Here is a 15,320-nt window from a genome sequence, read left to right as displayed (position 1 = left end):
TCCCCACATCACGCCAACAGCGGTTGTTTCTGTTTTTTTGACTGTGTGCCAGTCTCTGTGCTCTGAGGTGGTATCTCATAGTTGTTTTGATCTGAATCTTCCTGATGATTAGTGATGCAGAGCATTTTTTTCATGTGCCTTTTGGCCATTCGTATTTCTTCCTTGAGAAAGTTTCTGTTCATTTTTTCGCCCCATTTTCTGATGGAAATTGATGCTTTCTCCTTGTAGAGTTCAACGAGTGACTTTTATACCCTTGATATCAACCCCTTATCAGATGGGTATTGGGTGAATATCCTTTCCCATTCTGTATATTGCCTTTGTAGTCGGGTCACTGTGTCTTTTGCGGTGCAGAAGCTTCTTAGTTTAATATAGTCCCATTTGTTTATTTCTGTTTCTACTTGATTGCTTAGTTCCATGTCATCTTTGAAGATACCTTTGGCTTCAGTATCGTGGAGCGTTTTTCCGACCTTGTCTTCAATGTACCTTATGGATTCTGGCCTGATGTTGAGGTCTTTAATCCATTTTATCTGACTTTTGTGCATGGTGTTAGGTCGAGGTTTAAGCCCATTCTTTTGCATGTGGTTGACCAGTTATGCCAGCACCATTTGTTAAGGAGGCTTTCCTTGCTCCTCCTCACATTTCTTGCTCCCTTATCAAAGATTAGGTGTTCATATAATTGGGATGGTATGTAGGAATATTCCACCCTGTTCCATTGGTCTGTGGCTCTGCCTTTGTTCCAGTATTCTGTTTTAATTGTTACTACTTTGTAGTAGAGTTTAAGGTTGGGGAGGGTGATGCCTCCCATCGTCCTTTTCCCAAGAATTGCTTTAGCTATTCGTGGGCGTTTGTTATTCCATATGAGTTTCAGGATTGCTTGGTCTATTTCTTTGAAGAATTTCATCGGTATGCTTATGGGGATTGCATTGAATCTGTATAGTGCTTTAAGGAGTATTGCCATTTTGATAATATTAAGTCTTCCTTTACATTAGCAGAGATTATGTTTCCATTTCCTTGTGTCTTGTTTTACTTCATGGAGTAGGGTTTTGTAGTTTTCTTTGTAGAGATCCTCAACCTCTTTAGTTAGGCCGATTTTGAGATACTTGATTTTCTGGGGCACAATTGTGAATGGCATTTTTTTATATCATTTTCCTCTATCTCACTGTTTGCGTATAGGAAGTTCATGGATTTTGGGGTATTTTTTTATAGCCTGCAACTTTGCTGTACAAGTCTATTGTTTCTAGGAGTTTCATAATGGAGGTTTTAGGATTCTCTAGGTATAGAATCAAGTCATCTGCGAATAGTGAGAACTTGATTTCTTCCTTTCCTATCTGGATGCCCTTAATGTCTTTTTCCTGCCTATTTGCTATTGCAAGTACTTCCAGCACTATGTTGAACAGAAGCGGTGAGAGTGGGCATCCTTGTCTTGTCCCTGATCTTAGAGGAAAGGCCCTTAGTTTTTTCCCATTGAGGATAATGCTTGTCACGGCTTTGTGATAGATGGCTTTGACTATCTTGAGGGAAGTTCCTCCAAAACCCATTTTGGTGAGAGTTTTCATCATAAGTGGTTGTTGCATCTTGTCAAATGCTTTCTCTGTGTCTATTGAAATGATCATATGGTTTTTATTTTTACTTTTGTTGATGTGATGGTTTATGTTGATTGATTTCTGAATGTTAAACCATCCTTGCATACCAGAGATAAGTCCGACTTGGTCATGATGTATAATCTTTTTGATGAGTTGTTGGATTCTATTTGCTAGTATTTTGTTGAGAATCTTCGCATCTGTGTTCATCAGGGATATTGGCCTGAAGTTTTCCTTGTTAGCAGTGTCTTTATTTGCTTTTGGTATTAGGGAGATATGTGCTTCACAGAAACTGTTTGGGAGAGTTTCTGTTTTTTCAATTTCCTGGAAAAGCTCGAGGAGAACTGGCAAGAGATCCTCTTAAAATGTTTGGAAGAATTCACTGGTGAAACCATGTGGGCCTGGGCTTTTGTTTTTTGGGAGAGTTTTGATTACAGTTTCAATTTCCTTGATATTAATGGGTCTGTTCAGGTATTCCTTGTAAGGTAAATCTTCTTGGTTCAGTCTTGAGAGATTGTAGGAATCCAGGAATGTATCCATTTCTTTTAGGTTCTCTTGTTTTTTGTGATACAGATTGTCAACATAGTCTCTGACGATCTTTTGAATTTCATTGGTTTCTGTTGTGATGTCCCCCTTTTCATTTCTGATTCGGCTTATTAGGGTTCTCTCTATCTCTTTCTTTGTGAGTATTTCTTTGCTAGTGGTTTATCGATCTTATTTATTTTCTCGAAGAACCAGCTCTTTGTTTCATTAATATTTCGGATTGTTTTTTGGGTTTCCACGTCGTTTGTTACTGCTCTAAGTTTTATTATTTCTTTCCTTCGCTGTGGTTTCGGTTCCTTCTGCTGGTCCTTTTCTAAGATCTTGAGCTGCGAAGTCAAGCCATCTATGTAGGCCCTTTCTTCCCTCCTGAGGAATGCTTGTAGGGCTATAAATTTTCCCCTTCATACAGCTTTAGCTGCATCCCATAGGTTCTGGTAGCTTGTGTCTCCATTCTCATTTGTTTTGAGGTATCTTTTGATTTCTTCCTTTATTTCCTTCGTGACCCACTCATGCTCAACAATGAGTTGTTTAACTTTCAGGTGTTTGATTTGGTTCTCTGCGTCTGTGTGATTAACTTCTCTCTTTTTTTAATTTTTTATTAGAGGATCACTGTGATGTACAGTTACAAACTTATGAACTTTTGTGTTTGCATTTTACTGATACAGTGATCGTTTACCCATCCCTCCACCAGTGCCCATTCACCTCCACCTATGATCGCAGTATCCCTCTCACCACCCCCACCCCATCCCCCACCACCCCACCCTTCTTCTGTGGCAGGGCATTTCCCTTTGTTCTCTCTCCCTTTGGGTGTTGTAATTTGCAATAGAGGTATTGAGTGGCCACCATGTTTGGTCTATAGTCTACTTTCAGCTCTATCTTCAGTGCATCATGGTCGGCAAAGATAGTTGATACAATTTCTATCTTCCCGATTCTATTGAGATATGATTTGTGACCCAGAACGTGCGTGGTCTCTTTTGGAGAATGTTCCGTGTGCACTGGGAAAAAAAGTGCATTCTTTCTTTTTTGGGTGTAAAGCCCTGTATAGGTCTATTATCCCTCTCTCCTCCATTTCTTCCTTCAGAGTCATTGTTTCTTTGTTGAGTTTTGTTCTTGTTGATCTATCCAGAGGTGATAAGGCAGTGTTGAAGTCTCCAACTACTATCATGGTGCTAGTGATGTCCCCATTAAATTCTGCTAGGACTTGTTTAAAGCATTTAGCTGGTCGCCCATTAGGTGCGTATACATTTAAGAGTGTGATTTCTTCCTGTTGTACATACACCTTGATGAGTATAAAATGACCTTAACTGTCCCTTTCAGAATAACCTTTTTTAGTCTGAAATCTATGTTGTTGGATACTAGTATGGCCACTCCAGCTTTTTTGAGGGAGATTTTTGCTTGCAGGATTGTTTTCCATCCTTTGAGTTTGAATCTGTGTTTGCTCTGACTGTTCAGGTATGTTTCTTGTAAGCAGCAGAATGTTGGGTTCTGTTTCTGATTCCATTTTGCCACTCTGTGTCTTTTAATTGGTGCATTTCGGCCATTGACATTGAGAGAGATTATTGTCATGGGATTTTGTGCCATCTTTCTGTAAGGTTTGTTGTTCTCGTACGGTTTTTCCTTGTCTTACAGTAGCCCCTTTAGTCCTTCTTTTAAGTTTGGTTTTGAGTCTATGAAGTTCCTGAGCTGTTGTTTATCTGTGAAGTAATGTATGATTCCTTCAAGTTTAAGTGAGAGCTTAGCTAGATAAAGTATTCTTGGTGAGGCATTCATTTCATTGTGTTTTTTCACTATATCCCACCATTGTCTTAGGGCTCAGAGGTTTTCTTCTAATAGGTCTGCTGTAAATCTAAGGGGTGCTCCTTTGTATGTGATTTTCTTCTTTGATCTTGCTGCTTGCAGTATTGTGTCTTTATTCATGGCATCAATCATTGTGACTATGATATGTCTTGGAGATTTTATATTGTGGTCTCTTCTAGCTGGCACCTTCGGGTTCCTTGGATCTGAATGCCTGCATTCTCTATCTCTGGCAATTTCTTAGCAATGATGTCTTTGACTGTAATTTTTTCACTGGGATTAGTTCCCTGTGCCTCTGGTATTCCAATGATTTTATGTTGTTCCTCTTGAGGTTATCCCCTAGGACTCTGATTTGCCCTAGAGCAATTTTGAGGTCTTTTGCCATTATTTGTTGTTGCTATATGCTTTCTACAGCTCATCTTCAAGCTCACTGATTCTGTCTTCAGCTGTAGCCATTCTACTGTTGAGGGCTCCTACTGAGTTTTTTTTTATTTAATCTACCGATTCCTTTAATTAAGTCACTTCTGTTTGTAGCTTTGAGATTTCTGCTCTCATTTCTTCCCATATTATCTTGGTGGTCCGTTCCAATGCTGCGTTCATATCCTCCCTTAATTTATTGGATGTCCATTCCATAGTTGCTTTGAGATCGTCAATCATCTTCACAATATCCTCTCTGAATTCTCTATCTGAGAGGAGGTTGCATTTGTGCGTAGTCTCTGTTGAGGCTTCTGTGAGTTTTTCTTTTTTTTTTTTTTGGTGACCATATTTCCTTTCTTTATTTCTTTCATTAGTACATATTTTTTATTAGTTTATTTTTAATTAGAGAGTCATCGTGAAGGTACAGTTACAGATCCATACATCTTTGTGCTCATGTTTCCCCCATACAAAGTTCGATAACCCATCCCTTCACCAGTGCCCATTCTCCACCACCAGTAAACCCAACATCCCTCCCCCCCTCCCCAGTCCCGTCTCTCCCCACCCCACCCTGCCACTATGGCAGGGTATTCCCTTTTGTTCTCTCTCTCTGATTAGGTGTTGTGTCTCCACAGTCCCTCCCCAGTCCCGTCTCCCCCCACCCCACACTGCCACTATGGCAGGGTATTCCCTTTTGTTCTCTCTCTCTGATTAGGTGTTGTGGTTTGCAATAAAGGTGTTCAGTGGCCATTGTGTTCAGTCTCTAGTCTGTATTCGGCCCACATCACCCTTCCCCCACATGACCTCCAACCACATTTTACTTGGTGGTCCCTTCCCTGAGTTACCCAGAATGAGAGACCAGCCTCCAAGCCATGGAGACAATCTCCTGGTACTTATTTCTACTATTCTTGGGTGTTCATCTTATAGTCTATTATTCTATATTCCACAGATGAGTGCAATCTTTCTATGTCTGTCTCTCTCTTTCTGACTCATTTCACTTAGCATGATACTTTCCATGTTGATCCACTTATATGCAAACGTCATGACCTCTTTTTTTCTAACAGCTGCATAGTATTCCATTGTATAGATGTACCAGAGTTTCTTCAACCAGTCATCTGTTCTAGGGCATTCTGTGAGTTTTTCTTTATTCTCACCTGGTGGTGGGAATTTTCGTTGTTTCTTCATGTTGTTATAGGCCTTACTCTCAGACGCTCTTCCTACCTTATGTAGGGCCCCTATTGAAGACTTGAGGCTATGATCTCTTTATAAAGGTTTTTGTGCAGCTTCTTGTGTTCACTGAAAGTTTTTATGAAATTAGGATGGGATGGAGTAGTTGACGATTAGCATATAGTGACTAAGAAAGCTAGGGTGTTCTTCATAGGAGTAGGTTGTATAGATTGTGACATAAGTGAGCAATGCAGTGAAAGGGGAGAAACAACTGCAGCCGCTGAGGAGGGAGGCCACGCTCCTTTTGGATACCACGCCCCTGACCTAAGTACACGCCCCCCCACAACCTAGTGGAGAAGTAGGGCGGAGGTCTTCAAGAGCCTGAGCCCCCGGAGGGCGCAGACTTGGGGGCTGTTTCTTCCTGGGTCGCGGGGTGCAAGAGCTCGTTCCCGGTTACCTGGGGAAGGAGGGGTGAGTTGGGGCGGCGCTGATGATGACTGGCAGCGGCGGCAAAGTGGGGGCAGGGGTCTTCAAATGGCCGATCCGGCAGGGCGCCGACTTGGGGGATGTTTCTCCCTGGGTCACTGGGTGCAAGAGCAGTGGTTCTATAAACTTGCTGTGGAGAGGTTTGACGGTGGGGGAGTTTGGAAAACTTTCCATATCCCAGGAGATGTTCAGGCTTGTGATGAATTTATGCGATTCAACTTTTAGAAAAAATTAAGTTTAAAAATTATATATGAGCCTGAAGATAACTTGGTCGATTGGCCTAGCTTTGATGTCCATCTTTATGTTTTAGGTGGGGTGCTAGAGGAGGACACCCTGCTATGCTCAAAGATCATTGCCGGCAAGGCTTAGGGGACTATATGGGATGTTGGGAATCGAACTCGGGTTGACCACATGCAAGACAAACACCCTCCCCACTGTGCTGTAGCTTTGTCCCTGCCTTGATATTGATTTGCATTGACCAATCCAATGATTTTGGAAAACCCTGCTCAGGGCCTTCCACTTCCAAACTAAAGGGCATCTAGGCAGTTCCGAATTCCTTATTTAATCCAAGATCATTGCTCTCGGGGATGTTATGTCAGGATCAAAATAGCATATACTTGAAACCACAGGTTTCAGTCTTCCCTTACCCAGTCCTGAGTTTAGGTCTCCCAAAAAATGTGTGTCCATAGTTCAATGCTAGGATTTGATGATGAGGTGCCTGCTTTTTGGGCCTTTGATAGCAGGATTAACCCAGGCCACACTGGTGGTCCTCTGAGGCCTCAAGGGCTGTTCCTGGGATGCTTAGGTGCCATGTGGGGCCAGGATTTGAACTGGATTTGGCTCATATTATTGTACTATATCCCATTCCATTCGTATGTTTTCTTTATTTACTATATTTTAGTAAGTGAAACTTACCTCAAAGTATACAAATCATGCTGTTTAATAAAAACTTTATAGAATGAAATGTGGCAAGTAGATCAACCCAGGTAATATGCACCAATCACATGCTGAAGAACATTTTATTCTCTCAGAAAGCCTATTATGTGCGTTCAGTCAACCAAACACTAACCACCTGCTGTTTTTGATGTTTTCACTGGAAAGTCAGCAAAAGCCTTTCAAGTATAATAATAAAGTCATGACAATCTCTGGAGCCAGAATGTTAGCACTGCGGGTAGGACAGTTGCCTAGCCTGCTGTGACACAGATTCAATCTTCAGCATCCCATAGTTCCCACAGCCCTGAGTTTAGAGCCAGGAGCAAGCCCTGAACACTGTTGGATGTGGCCCCAAACAGAAAGCAAAACAAAAGTAAACCATAATATCTTATTATCTTCTTGCCTGATTGCACCTTTGCTGCCCTCATTGTAACTAAAGTAGATTTATTTACTGAGAGGATGATCTCAACCTTGGATTTTCTATTAAGAGGCTGATTTCGCACTGATGTCTTGATACTATACTTCCTCCATTCCTTGACTTCTTTTTCCATGTGTTCATGGAGCTGGCAAGTGTTGAGGGCACAGAATCTCCTGGATGGTAACAAGACTAATAAAAGGTGTGAGGGCAGGTAGCATTAGGAGGGCAGGAACTTGAGTGCACTCAGGCCTTGCTGAGGTGAAAATGGACTTGGTGGCTGAGAGGCTCCCCTGAGTCACAGCTCCTCCTCCAATCCCATATCAGCCCCTCTGGAAGAAGCTGACTCAGTTCCTGGGGAGAATCCCAGGTGTGTGTACATTTATTGTGTACAGAAGGATTCGGGAATATAGACCAGGGAACTATGATCAGATCTACCCCAATACTTCCCTACCCTGTATTCACTCTTTGGGCCCAGTTGGCTCTGTGTGATTGGTCTCAGTGTTCCCTACCTCAGTCACTTGTTCTCCACCCTGCATCAGCAGGTGCCCAGATTACAGGTCCAAAAGGACTTGAGGCCTAAAACACAAAAAAACGCATTTTTCACAGCCAAGATGATCTTCACAGATTATCTCCTCCTCCATCTCCTCTTCCTCCTCCTCCATCTCCTCCTCCCCCAACTCTCCTCCTTCTCAGCTTCATCCTCCTTCTCTTAGCATTTTTCTACATTGCCTCTTTTTTATGTTTTTCTTTTCTTTTTTTTAACTGAACCACTGTGAGATAGTTATAGATTTACAAACTTTCCTGATTATATTTCAGTCATAAAATGATTGAGTACCCATCCCTCCACCATTGCTCATTCTCCACCATCAATGTTCCTATTCTCCCCCCATACCCCATGGCAGGCACATTCTCATTTACTCTCTCTCCATTTCAGTGTTATGGTTTGCAATAATGGAACTAAGTGACCATCATATTTGTCTACAGGTTTTCATCACGCATCTCCCATCCCGAGCATGCCCTCCAAGCATCATTTACTTGTTAGTTTCTTCTCTATCCCATCTCCCTTTCCCCCCAGCATGTGAGGCTGACTTCCAAGCTGTGGAGTCATCCTTCTGGCCCTTATTTCTACTATCCTTGGATGTTAGTCTCCCACTATATTTTTTACTTTATACTCCAAAATGAGTGCAGTAATTCTATGTATGTCCCTCTCCCTTTGACTCATTTCACTTAGAATGATACTTTCCATCTCGATCCACTTATCTACATTGCCTCCAAATCCATTCTATAAAAACATTTTAAGTGCCCCATATCCTACCTTCATGGGATCTTACTGAATTGCAGGTTCCTTTCCAAGATTTATACTCAGATTTCCACATAATGTCTCTGAGTAACCTTACAGTTGCATAATATCATTGGATATTATGTGACCTCACAGTTGCATAAGACCATTGGACATGTCTTAGAGAATATTTGAACTTTATTATAATGTGAATCTTACAATAAACAAAGGAGCCTCCAACCATGGATACCACATTCCTCCAAAATCAAGCAACCAGAATGTCTGGTGAAAATAAAAGGATTAATGGTGTATTTTTTCCCACCGTGTTTTTCACACCTACTTTCATGACAGAAGAGTGGCATAATTTTTTGTTTACAGATGAAGATGTCTTACTGCTGACCTACCCTAAATCAGGTAAGGCAGCTGGAGAATTTGCAAGACAGATTGTGGCTCTGTCTGTGGGCATTACGGAAAAAAGAGAGACTTTCTATAGGACAGACCACCAGTGTCCAGGGAACTGGACATGGGCCTGGAACAGAGACATCCTAACAGGATTGGGATGGGGACTATTCAGGCTCTAGGGGAGCCTATAGGATGGAATCCTAAGACCGTGTCAAGATGCGAAAGTGCAGAGGGAGCTTATCAAAGACCTAGTGGGGAGCTTGATTGTTGGTTAGCTGGGACTGTTAACATCACTATACAGCATCACTATATACTGCATATAGTCCAGTGATCAGATTGTGTTCTGTAAGTAGAGTTTCACTTCTCAGTTGTGAGGCGTGAATTAAAGACAATTTAAAGGGAAGAAAATTTCCATCTAAATTGAGATGCTAAGAATGAGTGTGATCAACGAGCACTAACCTGCTCAGGAAATCCTCAGTGATTCAGTAACACCATCATGAAATTATAACAGTGAAAACCAGTTAGCTTTTACTGACCTTAGTTTGGATAATTTCATTTACCTTTGTGTTTTAACAAACCGGTGTAGCACTGTAGCACTGTTGTCCCATTGTTCATTGATTTGCTCGTGTGGGCACCAGTAACATCTCCATTGTGAGACTGATTGTTACTGTTTTTGTCATTTTGAATACACCATGGGTAGCTTGCCAGGCTCTGTCTTGCAGGCAGGAGACTCTCAGTAGCTTTCCGGGCTTTCTGAGAGGGACAGAGGAATCGAACCCGGGTCAGCCACATGCAAGGCAAATACACTATCCACTGTGCTCTCACTTCAGCTTGTAACAAATCACAGGAAGTTAAATTGTTGTATCTTCGAAGCGAGTAGGTTGATATGGTGGGTGGGTTATCAGGGACATTGGTGGAGGAAAGGTCACACTGGAAGTAGACATGGTGTTGGGACATTTAATGGCTGAAAAAACTGTATTCCAAACAACATGGTAAATCATGGTGTTATATAAATTTAAATTTTTTTAATTTTTAATTTATTCATTTATTTTCCAATATTTAAATTTTATTTAGTTATTTTAATATTTTTTCGCTTTTTGGCTCACACCTGGCGATGCACAGTGATTACTCCTGGCTCTCCACTCAGTAATTACCCCTGGCGGTGCTCAGGGCACCATATGGGATTCTGGAAATTGAACCTGGATCAGCCACATGCAAGGCAAATGCTCTGCCCGCTGTGCTATTGCTCCAGCTCCCAATTTTTTATTTTATGAGGTAGTTCAAAATATTTTATTACACTTAATGTTCAAGAAAAAATCCCTTGGGCTGGAGCGATGTGACTGGGTCTGACCCAAAAAGAAAAAAGAAATCCCACCACTATTACACCTTTCTACCACCAAATTTGGGATGTTTCCATCTCAAGCCCCAAGCCCTGTTCCAAAACACAACCGAAATGATATATTTTGTATCGTCTGTTATTAAGAACCACTGAAAATGCTTGCAAAAAATATTCATGTAGAAAACAGTGTGAATATTGTCCTATTTTGGCAGGGGCCATTAAGACATTCTTTAGGATATCACTAACATGTTGTTAAAGGTTGACTGATGTGAGATTTCTTATATATATGAAAATATGTGTATATGCATATATATTTACCTCTATGATTTGTTGCATAGTATCTGAATCCCATCAAATGTGGTGTGGTACTTATGGAAAATGGGTAGGGAGTGTTCAAGAATATGTTCATTCATGTATGAAGCCTGTCCCAAGCTTGTGGGAAGTGGCCTTGAGTGTGGCAGTAGTTGGGTTCTGGAGGTGTTTGCTGCTGGGGTTTGGTCCCTTGGGGTGGGAAGGGCTCTCACCCGACCCCTCTGGGGCGCCCCGGGTGAAATAGCCTGGTGTCTAGTCCGGTGGCATGGCTATGGCAAGTTTCATGTTATGCTCCCTTCCGGGAGAAAGAACCGTGTGATCTCTCTCTCTCTCTCTCTCTCTCTCTCTATATATATATATATATATATGTATATATTTATATATTAATAGTGCACGTAAAACAGTTTACTGAACAGGCTGTTTGCCCGGAAAGATATAAGTGTAAACAGTGGCCAGGAAATGAAGGGCCTGGAAGAGTGAGTTAGTTATATGATGAGGGTGTTTTTACTTTGGTGGGAATCATAGCATTTCTAGGGTTCTATGAGACTCTTCCAGGTGGTCTGGGGGCCAGAGTGGTCCATGCAGTTATTTTACTCAGGGCCTCAAGCATGTCTGATATTGATCCAGCCCACTGTGCTGACACCTTTGTCCAGATGCTATTCATTGTTTTTTTTATTTTGCTTTTTCTATTTAAGATTTATATAGACACTGTGATTCACAGAGTTGTTCATAGTACTGTTGTTTCAGACAATTGTGTTCCAAACCTATCCAATCACTATTGTGACCTTCCCTCTACCACTGCTCTTAGATTCCAACACCCTACCCTAGGAAGGCTGCCCTTTAGCAGGCACAAAACAATTGATTTATATTGTTTGCTGCAACTCAATAATTAATGGAATTACTGAATATGAATGCTGCAGTAACTAAATTTGTGAAAATTGTTACGTCTTACAATGGGTTCAAAATGTTTGTCTGAGGGTTTACTAAGTTGTTTGTTTACCAAGTTGTTTGTTGATAGTTGAGTTCTCTGTCATTGATTTTTTAAACTATCTTCCTTGAATTCTATGCTACTTTCTGATCTAATTTGGTGTGCTCTAATGGGCTGTCAGTAGTGTGGAATTTGGAGGGGTTGCTCAGTCCCCTGTATTATAGCACACTCCAGAAGTCCAGGATCTGTAGAACTGGGCTGATTGTTTTCAGCCGGTCGTCTTGGCTTGGCTTGCATCTCCCCTGAGATTAAAGCTGGGCCTTGTTTGTAAGGAAATGACTGTGAGATGTGGGTGTTGCTTGCGAAGCTTCCAGCAGTACAGCAGGGTGGGGGTGGCTGCTTTTCCCCATTCCAAGAAGAGCCCAGAGTTTTCAGGCCAAAAACCTAAGTACCTGGAATTTTCATTGATATGGCATCTCTACAGAGATGATTTGTGAGGCAGTGAAGTTGGGTCATTTGAATGGCTCCAGCTTTGGGGGGTGAATGCAGATGCTAGAGCTTCAGCATGGAGGAGACTTGGCCTGGCCCCCATCCTAAGGGAGCCCCGTAGTATTCAGCCTGTACAAGATGTGTGTACCTCTGAGATTTATCCTGGCTTGCATCTCTTCTAGGGTTGGTCTTGAAGCTGTGTTGCTGGGCTGCTATGTCTATCTAGATGTTATTTATGTGAGGGAAGGGAAATGAACGAGGACTGAGGCTGAGGTCAGGGACAGGGTAAGTGCACAGAAATGATCATTGTGCATAGAGTCAGAGACAGAGTCAAAGTCAAGATCAAATGCCTTGGCAATGTGTAGTTAAAATGTAGCACAAACATCTCAGGGCATATTCTTCAACCTTTTATGAAGGGGTGAAGTTCTGAAATAGCCACAAGAGGGGCTGGAGTGATAACACAGGGGTAGGGCATTTGCCTTGCACACAACTGACCTGGGTTTGATTCCCAGCATCCCATATGGTCCCCTGAGCACCGCCAAGAGTAATTCCTGAGTGCAGATCCAGGAATAATTCCTGTGCATTGCCGAGTATGACCCAAAATGAAAAAAAAAATCCTGAAACCAGAAACAGCCACAAGATTTTATGTACTCATAACAGAGTATTGAGTCCCGCTGACTGTATTGAGTCCAACGATCAGTCACACAAGGACAAACTATCGTGATGGTGCATCTAGGCAGGGTACCTGCTGTTCTAGAGCTCACGGAAACAGAAAAAGATCGGTGGTGATTAGGGTGTAAAGGGAGGGGAAAGAAAGAGTTAATACGGATTCAGTAGAAAGTCCTGCTTGAGTGTTTATAACCAGGTATAAAGTTCCTTCTTGTAACTCAAGACTTTCTTACAAAGAGAAGTATGGGGAAATGGGTGGATAACTCCAGGTTTGTCCCCAGCACTGTGACATTTGCTTGTTTCTTTGCTTTCTGCGGTACCAGAGGTTTTCAAGTCTATATGAAACCCTAAATGTTTCTGTTTAGGGTTACACTGCTCCATTTCAAATCCAACACCAAACTGCCAACACTCCTGCACCCCTGCTGACCCCACTGGTCCTTTGGTAACATCAAAACTGTAACCGCAGACTAAGGGGTAGCTTTCCCGGAGTCCCTCTATTTTATTTCCTTGTTTATTGTCTTGATTTATTATCTATCAGCTATATCACCTGGTATCTATTTTTATTTATTTTATTTTATTGTTATTTTAATTTTATTTTCATAAGGTTGTTCACATTAGTTGATTACATTCAATCTTTCAACACCAACCCCTCAACCATTACAACTTCTCACCACTATTATTTCCAATTTTCCCACCACTATTCGAGCCTGCCTGCCAGAGACAGATGCTAGATAATTTATTTTCTATTGCTTATTCATAAATATCATGAGAGGTCACTTGGCTGCAAAAGCAGCCACATCCTTCTGGAATTCTAAAATTGTAAATGGTTGGGGTCAGAAACATCTCTGTAGGGAGCTAATCTATTTTGAGATTCTTTTGGGGGTCTCTGGATCAAGGCCTTTGATGCTCTGAGATGGCGCCTGGAGGCTTGACAGCCAGGACCCCAGCAGACAGGGAGATGGGAAGGAACGGCTGGTCTCTGCTGCCACCACGTGGCCTGAAGTCTTAGTCTCTGAACCCCCATACCTGGGTTTTTCTTCTGGAAACTGATGGCCACCAGGGTTTCATTTGGAGCAGGCAGAAAGCGCACACCCACTCCATCTGAGGTGCCCTGGTGGAATTGATTCTGTACGGGGTCTGGAGAGATCTCCAGTGAGCTGTTGTCTTTCGGGATTCACTGCTGTGTCTCTGTTACCTGGTATTTAATTTCTCCATTTCTCCCTCATTAGATGAGAAGAATTGGACTTCATCTTTTTTCCCATATGACTAGGATTCCTCGCTGTCTGTAAAGTCCTCATCTTTTTAATTTATCTGTTTGTGGGAATTTGGTTGCTTTTAGATCTCAATTTTTGTAGATAGAACTGTGGTGCACGTGTGAAAATGCGTCCCGCCTTTAGTACAATGCGTTTTTAAAAGTTAAAGAAAATGCCAGACCTTCGTTTTCTTTCCTTTATTTAGGAAAAACTAGATGGCAGAGATTCTTTCCCTGATTCGTTCCAAGGGATATCCCAAGTGGATTTAATCTGTGTCAATCTGGGAACGTTCACCGTGGTTAGAGTCAGAGAGGGGGTATAATATATTAAAGAATAAGAAAGGCCCACACTTTATGTGTTCCCACCTTCCAATTCAACTTCTGCCCAAGTCATTCTTCAATGCCAAAGTGAAGGTGAGTGCACGATGGTCCTTGTGTGTGTGATCAATGCTTTTTAAATCTCGCTATGCCCAGAGGTTAACAGAGACTGTGGTGGAGATGCAAAGTCTCTTTCATAGGCCTGGAGTGAGGTCTGTGGCTCAGTGTTAGATGGTGCTACTGTGCATCTCTGAGTGCATTCTGTCAATCATTCCACAGGCTTTCTGGTAGCCAAGTTAAAAGGAAAATAAAGAGTTCTGTTATACATCACCCTAATCTGTGTAGTAAAAGAATAAAATGCGAATGACCTTAGCTCTCTCTCTCCCTCTCTCCCTCTCTCTCTCTCTCTTTCTCTCTCTGTCCCTCTCTCTCTCTCTCTAAACCTTCATTTGGTGGTCTCACAATGTTTCCCTCACCCAGGAGCAGATAATGGCAATGGGTGGATGGAGGAGGACACAAGGGCCAGCCTGGTTAGTCTCAACAGCAGTTTACTACAATCTCATCTCTATTCTTCTCTGACTCTCCTTCTGTTTTTGCCTGTTTCTCCTCCTAATCTTTCCCTTTCCTGATCCCCCTCATTCTCCTCTTGGATCCTGCTCCTTTATACTTTTCCTTACAGCTTCTGCCTCCCCCAGTCCCCTCTTACCACCTTAGTTAAATCCCAAATCATGAGGGGTTGGGTAATAATTTCACATAGGTGTGATCATACAATCAACAGAGCTAAAGTCCTTCCCTCAGGGGAAGCTTCTTCTATGACAGAATCACATTCAGTAAGATGACATTCTCAGAACTAGTATTCCATCTGTGAGTGTGTGTCTCCTTTACTCAGTCCAACATACATTCATATTATTAGTCATTTTGTATGGACACAGTAAGAGATACATTAAGCTTATAGGATTGCTTTCCTGGGGCCATTTTGCTATAGATCTCAGACTAC

The 15,320-nt window shown here is 42.0% G+C and overlaps 1 protein-coding gene across 1 annotated transcript in view; it reads left to right on the top strand.

Moving 5' to 3' along the window:
* The first annotated feature begins 8,892 nt into the window (after positions 1-8,892).
* The window catches only part of LOC101551700 (sulfotransferase 2A1-like), a 37,212-nt gene continuing 30,784 nt past the window's right edge, over positions 8,893-15,320 (top strand). Inside the window, exon 1 of the mRNA XM_055146197.1 lies at positions 8,893-9,028. Coding sequence (XP_055002172.1) covers positions 8,893-9,028 — 136 coding nt within the window. The remainder of the gene's footprint in view (positions 9,029-15,320) is intronic.

The sequence above is a fragment of the Sorex araneus genome, chromosome 8 (assembly GCF_027595985.1).
Source record: "Sorex araneus isolate mSorAra2 chromosome 8, mSorAra2.pri, whole genome shotgun sequence".
Lineage (NCBI taxonomy): Eukaryota > Metazoa > Chordata > Mammalia > Eulipotyphla > Soricidae > Sorex > Sorex araneus.
This window is presented reverse-complemented; position numbering and strand designations above follow the sequence as displayed.